Source organism: Eptatretus burgeri, chromosome 2 (genome assembly GCF_056783735.1).
Source record: "Eptatretus burgeri isolate ZD-2024b chromosome 2, Ebu_testis_v1, whole genome shotgun sequence".
NCBI classification, from domain to species: Eukaryota; Metazoa; Chordata; class Myxini; order Myxiniformes; family Myxinidae; genus Eptatretus; species Eptatretus burgeri.
This window is the reverse complement of record NC_140962.1, coordinates 12524438-12546697: the sequence shown is the minus strand read 5'-3', so window position 1 is coordinate 12546697 and position 22260 is coordinate 12524438. Positions and strand designations below refer to the sequence as shown.

General features: G+C 42.5%; 1 protein-coding gene and 1 long non-coding RNA gene across 4 annotated transcripts in view; one reads left to right on the top strand and one right to left on the bottom strand.

The window, feature by feature from the left end:
• Window positions 1–5812, top strand: part of LOC147031441 (uncharacterized) — a 19594-nt gene extending 13782 nt beyond the window's left edge. Inside the window, exons 2-3 of the long non-coding RNA XR_015053066.1 lie at window positions 4620–4782; window positions 5422–5812. This is a non-coding gene — a long non-coding RNA (uncharacterized LOC147031441). The remainder of the gene's footprint in view (window positions 1–4619; window positions 4783–5421) is intronic.
• LOC147031440 (protein-L-isoaspartate(D-aspartate) O-methyltransferase-like) lies at window positions 1–22260 on the bottom strand. 3 transcript variants are annotated; one of them, XM_085863136.1, is made up of 9 exons: window positions 21998–22260; window positions 11316–11420; window positions 10836–10867; window positions 10592–10696; window positions 3797–3917; window positions 2897–2982; window positions 2619–2788; window positions 2251–2308; window positions 1–350 (listed from the first exon to the last, which is right to left on the bottom strand). In XM_085863136.1, the coding sequence occupies exons 1-8, from the start codon at window positions 22122–22124 to the stop codon at window positions 2296–2298; spliced, it is 759 nt and encodes a 252-aa protein (XP_085719262.1). In that variant the 5' UTR covers window positions 22125–22260; the 3' UTR covers window positions 1–350; window positions 2251–2295. The 3 variants fall into 3 exon arrangements, with proteins under 3 accessions (XP_085719262.1, XP_085719257.1, XP_085719272.1); XM_085863131.1 differs by lacking the exon at window positions 2251–2308; XM_085863146.1 differs by lacking the exon at window positions 2251–2308 and having other exon boundaries at window positions 11316–11385; window positions 21998–22255.

Genomic DNA, 22260 nt, shown 5'->3' with positions numbered 1-22260 from the left:
TTTCCTTTTGCAATCTCACCGAAGTTTATTTTGATGAAATTATTCTCAATTCGTAACAGGAGAGTTTCGTGATAATGCAATGTGTATTCGAACACAGCACCAAGCACTTAAAACCAGAAGATGTTTACAAGCAGTCAGTGAAAAACCATTGTCTGGTTTCAAAAGAACCAATGTGAGCACGTAAAGTCTACCCATTACATTTTCCCAACCCCCCCTCTCCCCCACACCGTTGGAAGAAGCCAATCAAAATACACAGCTATGCAAACTTTAGCAGCAGCAGCAGCAGCAGCAGCATCATCACCAGTGGCTGAGATCAAAACATTCCACTCTTGCCCATTCACATCTCATCTCTGCAGACAAAAGGAGGAAGGAAGGTTATAATAATGAAACCAAATGTTTCAACACCAGGTCAAAGAAACAGAAGAAAAACAACGATAAAGAAAAGCACAATATCATAGTCTCAGTATTTCTCTGACTTAAGTCAACTCCATAAACATGAGCTAACCTCGTGATCAACATATTGACATGTTAGTATCTACAATAACCTGTTTGCGAATGACAAAGTTGTGAAAAGCAATCTTTGGGGACAAGTCCAATTTTCAGTTGTGAGATTATAAACTTATCTTGCATGTGATGTACTGTATATACAAACATAACTGGTTGTAAAACAATCGCAAGAAGAGCAAAAGACCGGAATCAGGAATGTCCGTTGCACAGAAGAGAAAAGCATATGAAAGCATGGAGGTGCGTATTGAATTTATATTTGGAAAGGGCAACAACGAAAGGGTTTCTAGGAATGGCAGTAGTCAGGCAAAGAGGGAAGACGGTAAGAACAGTAAGAACAGAAAACGACAAACTAACTGCACCCACAAAGGTGGATACTTTGAGACCTGGGAGGGCTGCGTTCCACCTTCTGAAACCCACATGTGGAGACAACAACCAACGACATGCGCGCACGCACGCTGTCTAGTCGAGGTTCGAATATCGGCCCACTTATAAACTGTCACCCTGGCGTTTCATAGGTAGGCCAATTCATCAATGTGTGTTCCGTCCCTCGGAAGGACGTTAATCTGGGTCATCTGCTGGCATTAGATAGTGGACACTAAAAATCTCATGGTGCCCCTTGCAAAGAGTAGGCAAGCTTTTTCTGGAACCCTGAACAAATTACGAATTCCTGCGCACTTAGTTGAGTACCCTGAGTGGTGACCCATCCTGGAATGTATTTAAAGCCAATAAACCATTTTGCAGGAATCGATGCTCTGTATAGAGCATGGTGCACAAGACAGTCGGGAGAGGAGACCAGCAGTTAGCCAAGATTTGGGGAAAGTAATGATGTACGATCTGCTGCTTGCGCGAGTGACCTGATAAAGCTTGATGGCAAGAGGAGAAAGACAATCTAGAAGGCAGGGGAAAACTTCAGTCACCAACCTGTTTGTGGTAAGAGACGAGCAGATGCTGAATCTCAGCCTCCTACTGAGCTAGTAACATTACCATTGAGCTCTTGAATTGCACAACTTCCTGGGAAGTAAAAAAAAATTCTAAAAACGTGTTTACATTTTGTCATTATCGGTTATTTTGTGTAGATCAGTGACACAAAAAAAAAAAGTAACTTTAATCCATTTTAAATTCAGGCTGCAACACAACAAAATGTGACAAAAGTCAAGGGGTGTGAATACTTTCTGAAGGCACTGTAGGAATACTGAATGGTTATCATACTCAGAGGTACCAAGCCTGGCGTTGGCTTAGCGGTTAGGGTGGCTGGCTTGGGATCCTAGGGTCCTGAGTTTGAGCCCTTCAGGCCACTGAATCAACACCAGGCGGGGTTCACTCAGCCTGTCATCCTTCTGAGGTCAGCGAAATGAGCACTAGTGCACTGATAATAGGGGCAACTGAAGACAGCGGCACAGCAGCCACAGGCTGCACGCCAAAGTGTGTGCATGTGTGTGTGTGTACACTCAGAGGTATAAATGGGCGACTGAATTGAAGTCACCGTTTATAACACCCTCGTTTTCAGTACTTTTTATTTTAAATAACATTAAAGCAATGCTATAACAGCAAAGTAACTTATGCTTTCTAATCATTTGATGGCATAAATATGTTTGCATATGAAAATGCAAGCCAATTTGCCTTTTTTGAAATACCTGAGCTCCATTTATTAAAAGTTATCCTCAATAACAATGAGAAACAACACAGAGCAATCACAGCAAAATTGTGATGTAGCGCAAGCAAACGGAGCATGCATGTACACACCAGAGGAAATTTTTCAGCTTAATAAAAACAAAACTGCTGCAGCTGTTAAATTGTACATCTGCAAAAGGACAGACAAGGTAAGAGGAAAGTTGGAGAATAAGAGATCAAGAGAAAGAAGTGTACACTACAAGGCCGATTAAACTGTGTTCTTCACATAAATATATTTCTCATGGGTGATGAACATGTATAACATCTAAACAGTTATGTTACTGGCCAAGATTTGACTTGTTTATTATATGGAGAACAATGTTCATAAGGATGAAGACCAAATCAATGAATACAGATTTTACACAAAACTCGAATCGTTGTGTCGTCAAGATGCAAGAGCATGATCCAAAGAACAATGTGGGACGGTCACACGGACACACCTTGACCACTGTGCATCCCTATCAGTGAGAGGTACATAAATAACCCCCATGAGGCGTTTCACACTAATTGATCCATCGGCCAACTTGTCGTACTGCTCCAGCATCTGATCCCCACCAGCAGGTCCTACTGGGAGCACCAGCCTCCCGCCGGGCTTCAACTGATCTAAGAGCTGGGTTGTTGAAAAGGAATTGTGAATCAATTTAGCAATGGTCAGACAGTATAAATAAAAAGAAACGTTGGTTGAGCTAGAGGCCATAATGCCCAAGGCATGACTCACAGGCTGTGGAACAGATAGAGCTGCAGCTCCAACATGAATGGCGTCATAAGGAGCATCCTCCGGGTAGCCCAGCCTCCCATCCCCAGCTGCAAATATTGATAGAGATTGTTAATTAATAAATAAGTAGACAAGCACACATCAATTTTATTGTGTTTTACAAGCCTGCCAACACTTAAAATAAAATACAAATCGAATTTTTGGGGGGGGGGGAAATTGCTCGATTTATATTTGCTGTGAAAGTCTGACAGTATAGTATAAACATATTCAGTGGCAGTCTTCTGTCACAAGACGATGCCAACAAAAATAATTACCTTTTTGTGGTCCGAGTGTACTGGTATAATGAATGGCACAATACAAAACTTCACATTGAACCTGACAAGTTATCCTGGTGTAATGACGTTCAATAACGATATCCTTTAAACAGGGAACCTTATTTGTTTTTCAAATGCAGAGCTTTCAGAGTACTCAATTCCAGTGTCAGTGCACATGCGCACTATTGTCTTATCCGACACGAGCACAAAATGGTGGGTCCACCACATGTTTTTCAAGAATATAAGATCAGAGCCTCTGCATGAAATATAAACTGCTGCAGGTTAAACGAGAAGAGGCTCAGATAGGAAACGATTTAGACAAGCTTGGCTCCAGTTAACGATGGTAATGGTGTTCGATTTGAAGTTTTCGTTGGCAGTTCAGTCAAAAGGCTGGATGTCAAATGATCAAATCACGCAAAAGTACATATTCCATTTGACTTCGGATAAAAGTATTAAAAAATTTTTTAAAGAACGTGTCAGTTTCTTGGACTTCCCTTAATGAGATCCTTAAAGTTTTTTTTAAGTCCCAATGTGAAAATCGTTTTCACCATAAGAACAACTTAAAAAGTAAACAAAGCATGACACTCACTTATTAATTTTAGTCTTCCCGAACTCAGAAGGGTAGGGTCATCTTTTTTCACATTTTTGATGGAGTCATTGACGAGCTCAGGGATGTGGTCGATGCCAATCACCTTTCCATGAATTCCAACCTGCAATGCAGCATTAATGAGAAAAAAAAACCCACATCATGCAGTTTTCAAAATATAAAATGAGATTTGTTTCTCAACTCAGCTAGACTGAGCCAAAATGAGCCATTACTTGATCCGATACATTACTTTATCTGAATGAGCCAGAACTTTGAGCTATTGTACCTTTTAGACCCCTTAAACGAGAAGAGGTAATGACAAACACGAAGCCTATTGTTTTGGAGATCATCAGATCAAAGTCATATAAAGAGCCAATTTTCATCTGATTCACTTGATATCACACGCACACACGGTGCACCGTGAATCCTCAGAGGCATAGTCTTTGTCGACCTATGTGAGCAAGTCTATAAATAACTGAAAGCAGTTAAGCTTTTAAAAGTCTGGTGAAAACGAAAAGTATTTTTTAATGAAAGACCACGATTTCCTTTCCTCTACATAATATGAAAATTATTACACCTTCATTGGGTGGTGTACAATGAATCCGATGCCACGATTGTTGGAAACAAAACATGCATTACCTCGTTTGAGGTGTAATCAAACTGTACATTTCTTTCCTCAAAACGGTAGCATTATTTCATAATAGAAGACAGGTGGTTGAGTATTCAGATGTACGGTACGAGAGGCCTGAATTTTTCCTTTTTTGAAAAATAAACAATACGGCTGCCAAACCACGTGACGGATGATGTCATTTTTTTGTGTTCACAGAAATTTTCATACTGATGGGATGCAGCATTCTACATATCAACTTTTCACCAAATACCACTTCACCAATGACGTCATGGTTAGCAACACCTACCCCTTGTGGAGTTCTTCACAATGAGCCATATTTATCTTACCAAAACGAAGTTTTTGCAAGATCTGTTACTTGGTAAGTTTTTTTTTTTTTTGTTTGTTTGTCTGTAATCATTGGATTTTTCACCTTTATATCACTCTGTAGAGCACAATTCTCATCGGAAACTCTTGTGGGTACACATATCGTAGTATTATTACAATACCCTTCAGCACACGTAAAAGTCAAGGTCACTTTGCGGTAAATCATGGAGGTCTACGAAACCCTTATTTTTTGAGTAATTTTAATCGAATCATCTCCAAGCTTTATGGGAATGTAGTATATGGTCTGGCGCTCAGCTGATTAGTTTTTGGTGGCGATTGGCCTTGACCTTCATGGTTAGCGCCTGAGGTCAAACATATTTGACGCCAAGGTCAAATTTTCAAGTTTTAGGAACCATATCGTGTAGTACCTCAAATTGAACACCTCGATGAGTGCTTTCTAGATATGTCAAGCTTGAGGCATTATGACGTCATTTGGTAACGTTATGAGGCAAACGCATATTTTTCATGGTTACTCTGTAGAACGATTCTCATCGGAATCTCTCGTAGGCAGATATTCCTCAAGGAGTCGCTCCTGGTGGATAGCAGCTCTGTTCACCTCAGTGTGACCTTAAAGAAGTCACATGTGGTCACCTTTTGGCAAGATGGTTTATTAATTTCTTTTTCTCTTTTCCAGGAAACTGTTCCAGAGAAGAAGACGTCCAAAGTTTTACCGTTTTTCAAACACGGCTGGCACCCCACATGACCCATCACGTCATAATTATCATTAAAAAAATTTCTGCATGAGTAGTCGCACCTATGGTTAAAATTTTGTGTCAATCGGACAAGTTGTTGCTGAGAAAACACATGTTTAAAGAAATCGTCGAGAAAAAAAAAAAAGACCCCAAATGGGACAAAGAATAGTAATAATGATAATAAAAATCTGAACAGAAACAATAGGGTACCACCACAGCCTGGAAGGCTATTGGTACCCTAATAATAACAATGTACTTACAGATTCTGTACTTAGGTCTTCACATTAATTCCAAGTCAAAGAACTCTGACCATGAAGCAACGGATGCAATCTGTACAGCCTAACTTCTGCAAAGTATTTCATTCTCTGAGTTTTAGGATCTGCTTCTCAATCATTGCAAAGCATGTTGCTTGCCTTGCAGGTTTTTACCACATGCACACGAAGCGAAAACCAGGCTTAAGTAATTGGTTCAATTTGTCTGTCTGCAAACGTCAGTTCATGATCGATGAACAACTCCATTTTAATTTAACGTTATATTTTGAACATTAAACTATGTACTTGAACACTGCAGAACACAAATCTCCTTTTTGACACTTTCAAAACCCTTCAGTTTAGCAGTACTTGGACAAAATATTATGGCATTTTATGTCATCAGTCAAATTTGCCGCTCGCAGACCCCGACTAAATCCTTGTTTCTCAAAACTGTGTGGGGTCAGGTCAGGTCAGGTCAGGTATGGGAGCATGCACCAGAGCAGCGCATCGCTGCGTCCACTTTCCACCAGTACTCCAGGGGCCTCCGTCTGGCCATCCCCCAGGCAGAAGCCTGGCCCATCCCCATGTCCTTGAGATGCTGATCAACCTGCTGCAACCATGAGGCATGTGGTCGGCCCACTGGCCTCCTCCCCTCACGAGACTCCCTCGCTGAGAGAATCTGGTGAGCAGGATCAGCGTCAGGAAAACAAGCCACATGTTCATACAGCCGCAGCTGACGCTCACGGACCATGCAGGTAACAAATCTCATTTGAGTTTCTCTCAGCAACTGCTCGTTGGACACAAAGTCTGACCAGCGATAGCCAAGTATTCTCCGAAGAGACCTGGTACCAAAGGAATGAAGTCTCCATCGCAGATTCCTGGTCAGAGTCCTAGTCTCACATCCACAGAGCAAGACTGGAAGCACCAAGGACCTGAAGACTCGGACCTTCTTCCTCCCGCACAGGAACTGGCAGCACCACACCCCATGATCCAGTGAATCCATGACTCCCCAGGCCCGACCGACCGAGACGTCTGTTGACCTCTGGCTCAAAGCCAGCAGAGACATGAATATCAGTGCCAAGGTAACTGAATCTCTCCATCAACATCCTCACCACAAACAGGCAGAGACCAAGATGTCATTGAAAGCCTGGATGTTAGTTTTGACCTAGGAAACCCGTAATCCCAGTGGCTCCAACTCCTCATTCAGCACCTCGAGGGCTGCAAAAAGGATATCTGAAGTCTTCGCAAAGATGACTGCATCATCTGCGAAATCAAGGTCAGAGAGCTTGACATTCCCAAATGATGCACCACAGCTTGATCTCTACGACATCCTCCCCAGAATCCAGTCCATGCAAGTACTGAAAAGTGTGGGGGCCAGTACACACCCCTAACAAACTCCAGTGACAACTGGAAATAAGTCAGAGATGGTACCACCACACTTCACAGCACTCTCAGTACCAGAGTAGAGTTCAGACATCAGATCGATCAGCTTTTGGTGGCACCCCACGAAGACCAAGAATCCTCCAGAGGACATCCCGATTCACTGAATAGAACGCTTTACAGAGATCAACATAGGCTGCAAGCAGCCCCTGCCAAAACTCTCGTCTGCGTTCGGTGAGGACCCGAAGAGCAAGGATACGGTCAATCGGTGACCTCTTTGGTGCAAAGCCTGACCGCTCTGGATGCTGGTGCTCAAGCAGATGGTGGTGAACCCTATCAAGAATTATTCGAGCAAAGACCTTGCCCGGCAATGAGAGCAGCGTCACCCCTCGGTCGTTGTTGCAGTCTTGGCGATTCATCTTCCCTTTCCAGAGAAGGACAACAAGACCCCTCTTCCAGTCAGTTGGGATAATGCCTGTGTTCCAGGCAGAGCACAGAACTGCCTGCAACGACACGAGTGCAGCATTTCCACCAGCCTTGAGAAGTTCAGCATGGATGTCACAGATCCCTGGAGTTTTACCCCATTTCAACCGGTTCACCACAGCCTGCGTTTCCACAAACGAAGGTGGACCACAGTTGATCGGAGGGTCAGCAACAGGGATTGTAACACCCCTGACATCCAACTCGACAGCTGGGGGGATCAGCCTGGTACAACCGCTCATAGTAACCGGCCCAGCGAGCCTTCACTTGAGCCTCCTCTGTCAAGAGCCCACCACCTTCTGCTCTAACTGCAGTACACCGAGGGATGGGCTTGGATGAACGCAATGCACAAATTCCCCTGTAAGCAGGACAAGAATCACTTGAGCACAGGTGATGCTCTACCCCTTCACAGATTCCTCGCACATAGGCCTCCTTGTCCACCCTTAGCACACATACAGTTTTACGCCTCAGCTCCCTGAACAGCTCAGCTCTGCAATTCAGCCTGGCCCAGCGACTCTGGTCAATGGTATCCAGTGTTCCTTGAGAGACAAAATTCTTCTTCGCCCTACGGTGAGTTCCAAGACATCCACCGGCAACATCAAGGACAGTGGTCTTGAAGGCACTCCACAACTCTTCAGGATCTCCCAAAGCACCCAGACTCCCCAAATCCCAACTCAGCCTGTTCGCAAACTCCTCAGCTACCCTCTCATCCTTGAGCTTGCAAACATCCAGCCCAGGCTGGGATGGTACCATTCTCCTGGATTGAAGGTGCAACTTAATAGTTGCTACAATGAGGCGGTGGTCAGCATTGAGGAACTGAGCACTCTGTAGACCCTGCAGTTCTGGATCATCCTCCAGCGACCATCAACGAGCACATGGTCAATCTCCTTTCCCACACCATCAGCATTGGAATTCCAAGTACAGTGATGAGCTTGTGGGTGCTGAAACCATGAACCAGCCACCCTCAGTCCATGACTTCTTGCAAAGTCAAGGAACTTAGTGCTATTCAGGTTCACAGTTCCAGACCCATGGGGACTAACACACGTCTCATAACCATCCCTATCAATTCCAGTCGATGCATTGAAATCCCCAAACTAGAACTAGAAGTGTATCTCGCCTGGGGCACTGATGAACCACAGACTCGAGCATGGCATAGAATGCGTCCTTCACGGTGAGATCACTCGCCTCAGTCGGAGCATAAACAGAGACCAGGAAAATGACACCCAATGAGTGACGAATCCTTTGACTCATAATATGCTTGTTGACCGGTGTAACCTCAATTATTATTGGAGTCAGCTTGTTGGACACAGCTACAGCAACTCCTTGGGAATGGTAACCATCAGAGCGACCAGACCAATATTAGGTATAACCACCCGCCATCATCTCACTGCAATCTGGTCTCCGAACCTCAGAGAGTGCTGCAACACTGATGTTCAAACGCTTGAGCTCAGATGATAACAGATACAGGTGATCATCCTCTTTTAGGGATAGGACATTCCAGGCACCCACCTGAAGGGACCATCTCAGGTTAACCCAAGGAGACTGCCGCCTGGTGGATGACGCCTCAGCACCACTCTGACACACTCTCCCGCAATCTGACCCGGGAATGTTACCCCATGGTTTCCCTCCTAGCAAAGATTGGGGGTCCTGAAGGCTTTGCCCCAATCCCATCATCTGTTGAGCAGCCCTGCGAAGGAAAGCTGCACATGAGGTTCTCCCACTGAGTGGGTTTTCAAATTTTTTTATGCTTCGAGAATGTTTTGCGGAAGGAAGGGTTTTACGGTGGCCGGAGTGTAAATCCTGCCACAAACCTCCAAATACGAAGTAACCCAACTGCAGGAGGACGTCCGCAAACACAGTTGGGCACTAGATATGGATAGCCGTTGGCTCACAAGGAGATCCTCTGCCCTTTGACAGGTTTTGTTTTTAATCCTGCTGGGTGTCCATATCCAAACACCCTTCTCACCAAACACCTGGTGGGGGAGACGGTTTAGTCGCCGACAACTCCTCTTCTTCTTCTTCTTCTTCTTCTTTTGGCTGCTCCCGTTCGGGGTCACCACAGCGGATCATCCATATGATCCGCATCGTGATTTGGCACATGTTTTACGCCGGATGCCCTTCCTGACGCAACCCTGGTCACCTCTTATGACGCAGGGATATGGTACACCTATTTTACCCGGGGTATACACCGGCCCAGTATACTGGTACTCATTTCACCGACCTCGGAAGGATGACAGGCTGAGTCAACCCCCTGGTGTATAATTCAGTGGCCCAACGGGGCTTGAACTCAGGACCTTTTGGATCCCAAGCCGCTGCCCTAACCACTGCGCCAACACCAGGCAACACCAGGTTTAGTCGCCGACAACCTGACTTTGGAACAGGTTAGTTCAGGTTTGCATGATACCTGTAGCAAGTCACAGATCTGATCTGGCCTGATCTGACAATAGGGGTAAGGTATTCTACGCAGTGTTCTATGAGGGTAAGGTGTTCTACGAAGTGTTTTATGAGGGTAAGGTGTTCTGTGAGCTCCAGGTTTTAATTTTTTTTTTATATACCAACTCTATTTTGGTCTTACTCATGCCCTTTCACCTCTCTGTGTAGCCGTTGCTCTACCAAGTCACAAACATTCTCCCAGAAACCTTCCTTGTCACTGAACCAAAGTTGAAGTTCTACATTCACCTCCATTCTTTCAGACCCCCCTTTTCTTGCCTGTGCAACTGTCTCCCCGAGTCAGTCGTTTCAAGCTCTTCAGAAGAGATTTCAAGCCTGCTGGCTACTGTCCCGTCAGTCTCAGTCCCAATTCCACCACAAAGCTTTCCTTCACCCACTGAAACCCAGTTTCCACCCTCCTGCAATTAATTTCCCTATTCCAGAAACAATGTGTGACAATGGCTAGAAATTACAAAGGAAAGGACCAACATCTGCACTGAGTTTCACTTAATGGTTCACAACTCCATCACACAACTCTCCTCGAATCATCTCGCACTATAAATCCTCTTACCATGCGGCTGAAGCAAGCAGCCAGAAAGCCACTCCCTGAGCCCACATCCAAAGCAGAGGCATTTTCATGTAGGTGTTCCTCAAGTAACTCAAGTGCATGGGCATGCTGCAGAAGGAAAATGACATGACAACAACATAAGCTTAGGGAAAAGGTAAGCTTTTTGAAATACTAACCTCCTCCCACAAGTGTTAAAGAAGGTACAGGCGATTGATCACTAACAAAAAACAACATTACTTGTGCTTACCATGTGCGGAGCACTGATGGTTGCCTGGTAACCTATGTAAAAATAAAATAAAGATTTATATTTTATAACATTTAACTTGAACAGAAAGCAAAACGAGCTTACTACCGTACTGTGTACAGTATGCAAAAAGGGCATACCTAGCAATCATATAGTGAAGCATTCAACCAGACAACTTAAACACAAAAAAATTGATATTTTGTATCCAAAGTATAGTTGGACAACTCACAAAATAAATATAAAAGTGCAAAATTTAGAAAGGTTATGCATTTCACAAAAATACTCACTTGCAAATTAAAACGAAACATCCACGGAAATAGTACGTCTTGATTACAATGTTCATAATCTGTTTATAAAACACATCACAATACAGAAAAGGTAATGGTCCTTGCAGACAGTTTTTATATGCTCCCACTACCCTATGCTCTCTCCTCTCCCCCTCAAAAAATAAATAAAAATTAACTTGGGAGGATAAACACACACCTATTGACTGTGGTGTATCCACGTATGGGTTGTATTTGGCGTAGTGCGCTCGATCCGTCGCCAGCATTACCTGATAAACACGCTCAGACTTAATGACCCCATTTTCTGCAAATACAAAGCACAATTGGTGGTTCAACGAAAAGCAATTCTGAGTCAAAACCAATAAAACTTGTAATATGAGATGTTAAATGATACCGATCTGAACACTACGCCCAAGCAGCATGCATCAGCATTCCAATGTCCAAGTAACTTAGAGGCAACATGGACCAAAAATAAAGCATCACTGCAAATAGATACATCATGGAGTGGGGGCTGTGGATCCAGTATAACAAGCTTTGAATATATATATATATATATATATATATATATATATATATATATATATATATATATATATATATATATATATATATATATATATATATATATATATATATATATATATATATATAGTGTTGTGGTTACCAAATTCGCAAACCACCATTCAGGTCCCTTAGGTGAGATATCTCGGTAAGTATATGTGTAGTTAGGCCCAAACCCGTTGTCTAGTGGGAATACATGTCATTCATGCGTGCTGCGACTCTTCAGGATAGCCGTTTTTCTTTTACTATCTTTATTTTGGACCAATCGCCATTGTTACCACCACCAACCACAACATCAACCACCCACCGCGGCGCCGCTTCCCGTCACACCTCGCAACCGTCGCATCGCCACCGTTCTTGCGCCGCTTGTGGGTACCGGTGTTGGACTCGTGCAGGGCGCGCGCCGAACAGCGTGTACAAAATCACGGATTTTGTGCTTCAAAAACGGATCAAAAACGACACACGCCCACTTTTGTTCTGTCCAATCGGTGAGCGAGGGGCGATTTGGCCCCGCCTCCAGGGCGTTGGAGGGCGGTCGCTATATGCAAATTTATGGATCAAAATGCATTCACGCCCACTTTTTCTCGGGCCAATGGGGAGCGAGGTGAAAGGTCGAAAGCAGGGGGTCAAAGATGAGAGAGCGAAGCCACGGGGCTTATATAAGCGACCGCGTTCGTCAGTCAAGTGAACAAGGAGTTAAGACTTCGCGGGCGGTGGAGTTGGGAAGAAGAAGCAAGAAGGAGTTGGTCGTCGTTGTGTGCGTTGGAGTCGGAACGGAGGGGACGGAGCTGTGGAGAGGCGGCGAGGGCAGACGAGGGGGTGCTCGCGTCGTGCAGGGAGCTGCACACCAGGGAGGCCGACGGCGCGACCTGGCCGAGGTGGAGACGCTCGTCGCGGGACTCGAGGCAGAGTGGAAATCCTCTATACCCCGAGCATCAGCAACCCCCTCCTGTTTCCCCCCCGCGCTGAGATAGTGCGACCAAGGGGGCCCCTTTCCCACCCCCTACCAGACACTGCCCGCGAGGCCCGCGGAGTTGAGGCACCATCGCCGCTCCGCGTCTCATCACCAGACGGGTAGGCCCGACCCGGTCTCTGCCTCAGGCCCGCCTCATCCTTGAGGGTTCTTTTTCTTGGTTTTGGATATGTGTTGTCGGCGCCGTCTGTGAAGTAAAATTGTATAAGTGTTGCCGTGTGCTCGCGTAATCGGTATTAGATCTGCATTGTCGCATTTGCTTTTTGTGTAAAATTGCATTGTGTTTCTTTTCTTTTCTATGTGCTTTTGGTGGAATTGTATATGTGCGCTTTCCGTTCATCGCGAATAAATGTGCTTTGTGTTGAACTGTTTCCCGCTTCGCTTCGTCATTTCTTTCATTGAATCCTCATCTTGCTTCACGTAAAGGGTTGGTAGTGGGCTGAATACGCCCGATAATTAATCGAACCGTCGAGGTCGATGAATAACACCGCTCGGTTATCCCGATAGTACGGAACGGGTCGCTTAAGTGGCCCGTGTCCGAAGTCGACCTGCGGCGAGGTGCGATCGCCCGGTCTACCCTCCGCGTGGGTACTTAGGTAGGTCGAATTTGGCGAGCAACCCTATCCCACGCGGGGGCTGATTGGCTCGATCGCGGTGAGACCGAAAGGTCCACCCGTGACTGGTTCCCGGCGTTAGTCCGAGAGGGTCACGACTGGATTGTCCGTCCGGTGGGCGACGTGCCGCGATTCGAGTTACGTGGCCGTCAGCACGCCGGCGGGCGCGAATCCGCAACAATATATATATATATATATATATATATATATATATATATATATATATATATATATATATATATATATATATATATATATATATATATATATATATATATATATATATATATATATATATACATATATACATATATATATATATATATACATATATATATATATATATACATATACATACACATACACAGAAAAACGTTCCTGCATCATTTACAGCCATGTGAAATAAGAAATGAAACCAAACACATCATGTTGTTTGGTCATATCAATATTTAGGGTTTGATAAAAATGAAACTTGACATGAGAATGTCAACACATATGTGCAAGACATGTCTCCAGAGGCTCAGACGGTTGTGGTCAGAAGTCAGTTTTAAACAGCTCAGTATCTGGTGTGACCACCATTTGCATTGACACGCGCTTGGCAACGGTGCCTCATTGAGGACACAAGATGGTTGAAGAAGGCTTAAGGGATGTCATTCCAGATCTGTACCAAGGCTTGCTGCAGTTGGGCCAACGTTGTCATCGTTACATTTTGAAGACAGCGCAATAGTCGTTACATTTAATACCACAGATGTTCTATGGGAGAAATCAAGTGAAACAGTCGGCCAGGGAGGTGTGGGAATGTTCTGTTGTGCGATGAAATCGGTGATCACTCATGTGACGTGAGGGCATGCATTACTCTGTTGAAGTGTGATGTGATGTCCATTGACGAAATCATCACATGGTACGGTTATCTATACAGTGTAATAACAAGCACATGGTACGGTTATCTATACAGTGGAATAACTAGAGGGGGAGCACTTGGGAGAGTGCAAAACCTCCGCCGCCAATACTGCTGGATCACTCAAGTGAACCTTATATCTTATTCATTAAATATGATGTCAACAGTGCTGACAGAGTTATAGTTCTTTTCTCCAATATTTTTTTTGGGGGGGGGGGGGGGGTTGGAAATCACTTAAAACATGGAGATGCAAAAAAAAAACGAAATCGAAATTTTGTTGAAAAAAAAGCTGCAAAAAAATTTTTCTCAATTTTTTTTTTGGGGGGGGGGGGGGGAGTTGAAATCACTTAAAACATGTAGAAATGCAAAAAAATATATATTCTCCAACAATTTTTTTTTGGGGGGGGGTGGGACCAAGTCCAAAATCTAATGGCATTATCCTTGGACCATACCTAACCCCCCCCCCCCTATCAAGTTTCGTCGAAATCCGTCGAGGAGTTTTTCCGTAATACTGTTCACAAACAAACAAACAAACAAACAGAAAGGGGTGAAAACAGTAACCTCCGATCTTCGATGGCGGAGGTTAACAAGCACATGAAACGGTTATCTATACAGTGTAATAACAAGCACATGGTACGGTTATCTATACAGTGTAATTACAAGCACATGGTACGGTTATCTATACAGTGTAATTACAAGCACATGGTACGGTGATCTATACAGTGTAATTACAAGCACATGGTACGGTGATCTATACAGTGCAATTACAAGCACACGGTACGGTGATCTATACAGTGTAATTACAAGCACACGGTACGGTTATCTATACAGTGTAATTACAAGCACATGGTACGGTGATCTATAGTGTAATTACAAGCACACGGTACGGTGATCTATACAGTGTAATTACAAGCACACGGTACGGTGATCTATACAGTGTAATTACAAGCACATGGTACGGTTATCTATACAGTGTAATTACAAGCACATGGTACGGTTATCTATACAGTGTAATTACAAGCACATGGTACGGTTATCTATACAGTGTAATTACAAGCACAGGGTACGGTGATCTATACAGTGTAATAACAAGCACATGGTACGGTTATCGATACAGTGTAATAACAATCACATGGTACAGTTATCTATACAGTGCAATGACAAGCACATGGTTCGATTATCGAAACAGTGCAATAACAATCACATGGTATGGTTATCGATACAGTGCAATGACATGCACATGGTACGATTATCGAAACAGTGCAATAACAATCACATGGTATGGTTATCGATACAGTGCAATGACATGCACATGGTACGATTATCGAAACGGTGTAATAACAAGCACATGGTGCGGTTATCGAAACGGTGTAATAACAAGCACATGGTACGGTTATCTATACAGTGTAATAACAATCACATGGTACAGTTATCAATACAGTGTAATAACAAGCACATGGTACGGTTATCGATACAGTGTAATAACAATCACATGGTACGGTTATCGATACAGTGTAATAACAAGCACATGGTACGGTTATCGATACAGTGTAATAACAAGCACATGGTACGATTATCGAAACAGTGTAAGAAAAAGCACATGGTACAGTTATCTATACAGTGTAATAACAATCACATGGTACGGTTATCGATACAGTGTAATAACAATCACATGGTACGGTTATCAATACAGTGTAATAACAAGCACATGGTACGGTTATCGATACAGTGTAATAACAAGCACATGGTACGGTGATCTATACAGTGTAATTACAAGCACATGGTACGGTTATCTATACAGTGTAATTACAAGCACATGGTACGGTGATCTATACAGTGTAATTACAAGCACATGGTACGGTGATCTATACAGTGTAATTACAAGCACATGGTACGGTTATCTATACAGTGTAATTACAAGCACACGGTACGGTGATCTATACAGTGTAATTACAAGCACACGGTACGGTGATCTATACAGTGTAATTACAAGCACATGGTACGGTTATCTATACAGTGTAATTACAAGCACATGGTACGGTTATCTATACAGTGTAATTACAAGCACATGGTACGGTTATCTATACAGTGTAATTACAAGCACATGGTACGGTTATCTATACAGTGTAATTACAAGCACATGGTACGGTGATCTATACAGTGTAATAACAAGCACATGGTACGGTTATCTATACAGTGTAATTACAAGCACATGGTACGGTGATCTATACAGTGTAATTACAAGCACATGGTACGGTTATCTATACAGTGTAATTACAAGCACATGGTACGGTTATCTATACAGTGTAATTACAAGCACATGGTACGGTGATCTATACAGTGTAATAACAAGCACATGGTACGGTGATCTATACAGTGTAATTACAAGCACATGGTACGGTTATCTATACAGTGTAATTACAAGCACATGGTACGGTTATCTATACAGTGTAATTACAAGCACATGGTACGGTTATCTATACAGTGTAATTACAAGCACATGGTACGGTGATCTATACAGTGTAATAACAAGCACATGGTACGGTTATCGATACAGTGTAATAACAATCACATGGTACAGTTATCTATACAGTGCAATGACAAGCACATGGTTCGATTATCGAAACAGTGCAATAACAATCACATGGTATGATTATCGATACAGTGCAATGACATGCACATGGTACGATTATCGAAACAGTGCAATAACAATCACATGGTATGGTTATCGATACAGTGCAATGACATGCACATGGTACGATTATCGAAACGGTGTAATAACAAGCACATGGTGCGGTTATCGAAACGGTGTAATAACAAGCACATGGTACAGTTATCTATACAGTGTAATAACAATCACATGGTACGGTTATCGATACAGTGTAATAACAAGCACATGGTACAGTTATCTATACAGTGTAATAACAATCACATGGTACGGTTATCGATACAGTGTAATAACAAGCACATGGTACGGTTATCTATACAGTGTAATAACAAGTACATGGTACGGTTATCGATACAGTGTAATAACAATCACATGGTACGGTTCTCGATACAGTGTAATAACAATCACATGGTACGGTTATCGATACAGTGTAATAACAATCACATGGTACGGTTATCGATACAGTGCAACAACAATCACATGGTACGGTTATCGATACAGTGTAATAACAATCACATGGTACGGTTATCGATACAGTGTAATAACAATCACATGGTACGGTTATCGATACAGTGTTATAACAAGTACATGGTACGGTTATCGATACAGTGTAATAACAATCACATGGTACGGTTATCGATACAGTCTAATAACAATGACATGGTACGGTTATTAACCTCGCCATCGAAGATTGGAGGTTACTGTTTTCAACCCTTTCTGTTTGTTTGTTATCTTGCCAAAACGAAGTTTTTGCAAGATATGTTAGTCAGCTTGTATGTTTGTTTTTTTGTTTGTTTGTTTTGTTTTTTTTGTTTGTTTGTTTGTCTGTAATCACGTATAAAAAATTCTGCAGAGCACAGTTATCATTGGAAATTTTTGTAACTTCGCATATCAGAGGCCTATAGAGGTCCCTTTCAGCACACAAAATTTTGAAGGTCAAGGTCAAAGGTCAAGGTCACTTTGTAGCAAATCAGGGGAGTCGACGAAACCCTTATTTTTTGAGTAATTTTGATCGGATCGTCTTCAAACTTCATGGGAATATAGTTCATGGTCTGGCGCTCAGCTGATTAATTTTTGGTGGCGATTGGCCTTGACCTTCATATGTTTTTTTTTTTTTTGTCTGTAATCACGTATAAATCAGTCTGCAGAGCACAGTTATCATTGGAAATTTTTGTAACTTCGCATATCAGAGGCCTATAGAGGTCCCTTTCAGCGCATAAAATTTTGAAGGTCAAGGTCAAAGGTCAAGGTCACTTTGTAGCAAATCAGGGGAGTCGACGAAACCCTTATTTTTTGAGTAATTTTAATCGAATCGTCTCCAAACTTTATGGGAATGTAGTATATGGTCTGGCGCTCAGCTGATTAGTTTTTGGTGGCGATTGGCCTTGACCTTCATGGTTAGCGCCTGAGGTCAAACATATTTGACCTCAAGGTCAAATTTTCAAGTTTTGTTTTTTCAAATTAGCAAATTTTTTTTCAACAAAATTTCGATTTTTTTTTTTTTTGCATTTCTACATGTTATAAGTGATTTCTTACAAAAAAAAAACATGCCAAAATTATAATTGCGGCTGATTTTGGAACTTCAGGTGGATATACCCATGTAAAATCAATTTCTGTCTCAAGGAATCGAGTTATGACGAATGAATTGAGTATGTAAAAGTTAAAAGTAAAAGGGAAAGTTGCAAACTATAACTCTGTTGGCACTGTTGACGTCAAATTGAATGAATAGGATATCAGGTTCACTTGAGTGACCTAGCAGTATTGGCGGCGGAGGTTTTGCACTCTAACGAGTGCTCCCCCTCTAGTCGATACAGTGTAATGATCTTTGCATCAGCAAATATATATATATATATATATATATATATATATATATACATATATATATATATATATATATATATATATATATATACATATATATATATATATATATATATATATATACATATATACATATATACATATATATATATATATATATATATATATATACATATATATATATATATATATATATATATATATATATACATACATACACAAGCCGGTAGGCGACGAGGGATTCGCTTGGATCGAAGCGCTGGATACGATGCTTTTCATTCTGACTGATCCACCAACAAAGATTCCTTGCCAAGACGTATTTGTTCACATACAATTGTTCCTCTGCCTGGCAAGATTTTTCCTCTTGCGTATTTTGCCAACTGGCACTCCTCATAAAAAATGACGGGAAATAGACACCCTATTTTTGAAGGACTACCATTTGAAAAATAATCGGTTTGCTGGTTTGTGCTGTGGAGCTTCGTGTTTCAGACACAGACACACAGACGGAAAGCCCGATAAACTTTTCTCAATGCTCTTGTTTGACCACACCTCCTGAGCCACACAATATTTTTCATAAGCCACGCCCACTTTAGATAATAAATAATTGGAGGTGTTGTGTGGGTCGTGGAATCGTTTTCAGTAAATAAATAAATAATTGGAGGTGGTGTGTGGGTCGTGGAATCGTTTTCAGTAAATAAATAAATAATTGGAGGTGGTGTGTGGGTCGTGGAATCGTTTTCAGTAAATAAATAAATAATTGAAGGTGGTGTGTGGGTCATGGAATCATTTTCGGTAAATAAATAAATAATTGAAGGTGGTGTGTGGATCGTGGAATCATTTACGGAAAATAAAGAAATAATTGGAGGTGGAGTGTGGGTCGTGGAATCGTTTTTCGGAAAATAAGTAAATAATTAAAGGTGGTGTGTGGATCGTGGAATCGTTTACGGTAAATAAATAAATAAATAATTGGAGGTAGTGTGTGAGTCTTGGAATCGTTTTCGGGAAATAAATAAATCATTGGAGGTAGTGTGTGGGTCGTGGAATAGTTTTTGGTAAATAAATAAAGGTGGTGTGTGGATCGTGGAATCAATTACGGTAAATAGATAATTAAAGGTGGTGTGTGGGTCGTGGAATCATTTTCGGTAAATAAATAAATAATTAAAAGGTGGTGTGTGGATCGTGGAATCGTTTACGGTAAATAAATAAATAATTAAAGGTGCTGTGTGGGTGGTGGAATCGTTTACGGTAAATAAATAAATAAGGTGGTGTGTGAAGGGGAATCGTTTTCGGTAAATAAATAAATAATTAATTAAAGGTGGTGTGTGGGTCGTGGAATTGTTTACGGTAAATAAATAAATAAGGTGATGTGTGGGTGGGGAATCGTTTTCGGTAAATAAATAAATAATTAAAGGTGGTGTGTGGGTCATGGAATCGTTTACGCTAAAGAAATAAATAAGGTGGTGTGTGGGTGGGGAATCGTTTTCGGTAAATAAATAAATAAGGTGGTGTGTGAAGGGGAATCGTTTTCGGTAAATAAATAATTAATTAAAGGTGGTGTGTGGGTCGTGGAATCATTTACGGTAAATAAATAAATAATTGGAGGCGGTGTGTGGGTCGTGGATTCGTTTACGGTAAATAAATAAATAATTGGAGGAGGTGTGTGGGTCGTGGAATCGTTTTCGGTGAATAAATAAATAATTGGAGGTGGTGTGTTGGGAGGAGAATCCGAAATGGTAAATAAATAAATAATTGGAGGTGGTGTGTGGGTCGTGGAATCGTTTTCAGTAAATAAATAAATAATTGGAGGTGGTGTGTGGGTGGTGGAATCATTTTCGGTAAATAAATAAATTATCGGTTTGCTGGTTTGTGCTGTGGAGCCTCACGCTGCAGACACATATATACACACACACACACACACACACACACACACACACACACACACACACACACACACACACACACACACACACACACACACACACACACACACACACACACACTTCTCTCAATGCTCGTTTGACCACACCTCCTGAGCCACACAATATTTTTCATAAGCCACGCCCACTTTCCTACACCACTCCCACTTTTCATCAACCACGTCCACTTTCCCTAAGTTCCGCCCAACTTCCTCGGCCCCTCATAAAAAATGATGGTGAATAGACACCCGATTTTTGAAGGACCACCATTTGAAAAATAAAACCTAAACCAAAAATCGGCTCGAGTAAAATTTTCTAAATATCTCGAAGTGTTTAATTCTGAAGTCTCGCTTCTCTACATTCAAAACTGTAGGACAAGTATTGAAAATACTGTACGCGGTTTTAAGGCCGCTGCACAGCAACAGGTGGTTGCTAGGCAACGATATTCAAATGCGCACATTCCCAGACCATATGGCACCTGTTGGCAAAGTTTCATCAAAATCGGTTCGCTGGTTCGTGCTGTGGAGCCTCGCGTTGCAGACACACATAGACACAGACAGACCGAAAACCCGACAATAAGGGATATCTCGCGAATCCAACAACCTTTGAGATCACTCGGGTATCGCCCAGTACTCGACCTGGAGCGATGAGACACAAAGAGAGAGAAAGAGAGAGAAAGAGAGAGAAAGAGAGAGAAAGAGAGAGAAAGAGAGAGAAAGAGAGAGAAAGAGAGAGAAAGAGAGAGAAAGAGAGAGAAAGAGAGAGAAAGAGAGAAAGAGAGAGAAAGAGAGAGAAAGAGAGAGAAAGAGACACAGAGACACACAGAGACAGAGACACACAGAGACAGAGACACACAGAGACAGAGACACACAGAGACAGAGACACACAGAGACAGAGACACACAGAGACAGAGACACACAGAGACAGAGACACACAGAGACAGAGACACACAGAGACAGAGACACACAGAGACAGAGACACACAGAGACAGAGACACACAGAGACAGAGACACACAGAGACAGAGACACACAGAGACAGAGACACACAGAGACAGAGACACACAGAGACAGAGACACACAGAGACAGAGACACACAGAGACAGAGACACACAGAGACAGAGACACACAGAGACAGAGACACACAGAGACAGAGACACACAGAGACAGAGACACACAGAGACAGAGACACACAGAGACAGAGACACACAGAGACAGAGACACACAGAGACAGAGACACACAGAGACAGAGACACACAGAGACAGAGACACACAGAGACAGAGACACACAGAGACAGAGACAGAGAGACAGAGACAGAGAGACAGAGACAGAGTAAAGGGAGTGTGAGGGGAGTGTGAGGGGAGTGTGAGGGGAGTGTGAGGGGAGTGTGAGGGGAGTGTGAAGGGAGTGTGCCCTCGTCCCTCGTACTCACTGCGGAGGTTCCCCACAAGCTCGGCATGACAGGTTCCCGAAGAGCGCCACGCCATCACGAAGATCCGTTCGCTCAAAACGAGGAGAGCGAAGGCCGGTAACACCCCGCACCGTCCGCGGCTCCACATCACAACAAAATATGACGCAATCCGTATTTATTACCATTAACTTCGGTGGTTTTGTTCAAAAAAATTATTTTTGCCTCTTTCAGGGAAATCATCAACATTCGCTTCGTCCTATCCCAGGTTATCTTTAACTATAAAA